The sequence below is a fragment of the Poecilia latipinna genome, unplaced genomic scaffold, assembly GCF_001443285.1.
Source record: "Poecilia latipinna isolate Pla-1442-1.1 unplaced genomic scaffold, P_latipinna-1.0 Scaffold4353, whole genome shotgun sequence".
Lineage (NCBI taxonomy): Eukaryota > Metazoa > Chordata > Actinopteri > Cyprinodontiformes > Poeciliidae > Poecilia > Poecilia latipinna.
The window spans coordinates 1-3,033 of record NW_015116969.1 but is presented as its reverse complement, the minus strand read 5'-3'; the positions used below and the strand labels follow the sequence as shown (position 1 = coordinate 3,033).

The 3,033-nt window shown below is 36.6% G+C and overlaps 1 protein-coding gene across 1 annotated transcript in view; it reads left to right on the top strand.

Moving 5' to 3' along the window:
* The window catches only part of LOC106942529 (protocadherin alpha-C2-like), a 15,246-nt gene extending 14,717 nt beyond the window's left edge, over positions 1 to 529 (top strand). Inside the window, exon 2 of the mRNA XM_015025840.1 lies at positions 1 to 529. Within this exon, the coding sequence (XP_014881326.1) occupies positions 1 to 503 (503 nt within the window). The 3' untranslated portion in view covers positions 504 to 529.
* Positions 530 to 3,033: the final 2,504 nt, after the last annotated feature.

Genomic DNA, 3,033 nt, shown 5'->3' with positions numbered 1-3,033 from the left:
ACTCACGCCACCACAGACTGGTTGTTGTTGCCAAGGACAACGGGGAGCCTGCTCTCTCTGCTACAGTCACCATCAAGCTGCTGACAGTGGAGACTGATGTTAAGGCCTACTCTGACATGACTGAGATGCCTCTGGAATACGACATCTTTTCAGACATCAACCTGTATCTGGTCATCGGTCTGGCCTCGGTGTCATTTCTCCTGCTCATCACCATACTGGTCACCATCGTGCTGAAGTGTCAGAAATCCAAGCCCAGCAAAACCGCTCCTCCCAGCAGGAACAGTGTGATCAGTGAGAGGAACTCCACCATCGCAGACTCCACTCTGGTGTCCAACGATGCCTACTGGTACAGTCTGTTTCTAGCAGAGACCAGGAAAGGAAAGCTGGTGGTGAGACAGCCTGTGCCAAAGGGCTCCAGATACATCGTGTCCAGCATCCCGAGAGGGACAGGACTGTCAGAGACTAGTGACTCAGCTGCTTCCACTTTGCAGGTAGGAACATAAATGATATTTATGCCTTCGGTTTTAAATCTACAAATGAACTTTTTTCAGTTGTAGATTTTTTTTGTAGTCATGCACACATTTTTTTCTATGCATACCTACTAAAAACAGGATTTTACATTTTCTAAAAAAAAATTTTCAGTAGCTCCAAGATTTTACTTATTTTACAGACAATGAAATACAATTTATTTTGAACTAATATTTATGTATACCTTACTTTATTTTATTTTTGAGATTTTTCTTTTATATTTCATATATTTAAACCATAGTTCTGATTTTTGTCTACCACATGTTTTGTGTGATGATATCTATAATTATTTCTCAATGATCTAACTACACAACATAAATGTACATCTTCTCTGAAAAACATTACAATTTTACTTAATAGTTTCATTTACGGAAGATTTTGTTCTATTACATATTACATCTAAAATATTTTAGCTAAATTGCTTTTCCTATGATTTCAATTTTTAAAACCTAAGAAGCATTTTCTGAAGTTCAATATTTTACTAATTTTTCTTTTTACGTGTTTTATAAAGTAAAACACATTGCAAGTCTTAAATGTACTTGTTTACCGCAAGACCGTAATGCCATAATTCTTATGTTTACATTTTTTCATAAATCAATTTAATTATTGAACTCTTATGTTATCGAAGAGTCACTTGCAGCTTGGCCCATCGTTCCGTCAGCTCTTAAGAAGAAGTGTCTTCTGCAGTTATCAACTAATGAATGTTATTTATGTACAACAAATATTTAAAACTCCATTTACATAATCTAAATACGGCATATAGATTTTTAGCCGTTGCTTAACATGTTTTTATTTTAATTTGAGATAATAGCAATTCGGAGCTTCTGAAACTAATTGTTTAATCGAAACAATTAAAAATGCATTTAAAAAGACAAAATTCAGAAAATGAACAATAACACTTTCTCAAACACGACAGTGTTCTAAGGTGTTATATTTTACTAACTTGCATCTATATTTCATATTTGAAATATGAAATATTTGAAATACGGTCAATAAGAGATTACCTTATTTACCGTATTTTCTTGGGCTCGTATTTCACAACTTTTATTTCTTATCTTAATGGTGGCGCTATTTTGCAGTTAAAATCAAAGCCTGTAAACGTCATCGGGGGTGGGCCTTTATGATTTGATCGTCATTGTGTAAAGACTGTGGAACTCTGTGGTGCAAGGACGCTAAGCAGAAAATGTAGTCACATTTGTTTTTTGCATTTTGACTCGGTCCGAATTTTTTGGATATATTCAGTTCATGGCTGTAGGGAACACGTTCATGATCACGGGAAACTTTTGTTTTATCATCTGAAGTGTTTTCAATCTATAGCAAAAATGGCTCTTGTTGTAACAAAGACGTCACTGCGGAGGTACGTGGCGCTTTTTCTTCTTTTTACCTCCGTTCGCAACGCATCAACCTCGGTAACTCATTATTCTATTTCCGAAGAGATGAAAGAAGGATCAGTGGTCGCTAACCTCGCTGCAGATCTCGGACTGGACATTACAACGCTAACAAAGAGAAAGATGAGAGTTGACATAATCGCGAACAAGAAATATCTGGATGTGAACAAAGAGACTGGTGATCTGTATGTTCTGGAAAAGATTGACAGAGAACACATTTGCACCACAAAGACATCATCCTCTTGTTACCTTAGACTGGAAGTCACATTGGACAACCCAGTGCGTATTTTTAACATCGAAGTAGAAATTGTGGACATGAATGACAACGCCCCACAATTTCGAAGAGACGTCATACATTTAGATATATCGGAAGCGACACAAAAAGGGGAGAGATTTTCTTTAAGCAATGCCGTTGATCGTGACGTTGGTACTAATGCACTAAAAACATATCAACTGAGCGAAAGTGAATATTTCAGTATCGAGGTTCAGAGTGGAAGAGAAGGGTCCAAATTTGCAGATTTAATTTTGAAAAAAACCTTAGATCGCGAGAAGCAAGCTGTTCATAATCTAATACTTACGGCTATAGATGGAGGAACACCTGCTCGATCTGGCACCGCTAGTGTTATTGTTCGTGTTTTGGACAACAATGACAATGCTCCCATGTTTCATAAAGCTAGTCTAACAGTTACAATGCTAGAAAATTCTCCAATTGGAAGCCATGTTATTAATCTTAATGCAACTGATTTCGATGAGGGATCAAACTCGGAAATTACATACTCATATAGTTTATACACATCAGAGAAAACACAAGAAACATTTAATCTTAATCCAGCCACAGGAGAAATTACTGTAAAAGGAATGTTAAACTATGAGGATTTTAATATTTATGACATGGAAGTCATAGCAACAGATAAAGGAGCCAACAGTTTATCAGGACAATGTACCATAAAGATCCTAGTTGAAGACATGAATGACAACCACCCAGAAATATCTATTAAATCCTTTCAGAGTCCAGTCAGTGAGAACATAGAGTTAGACACAGTGATAGCTGTAGTTAGTGTCAGTGATAAAGACTCAGGTGATAATGGACAGGTTGATCTTCATATTCCAGAGAACA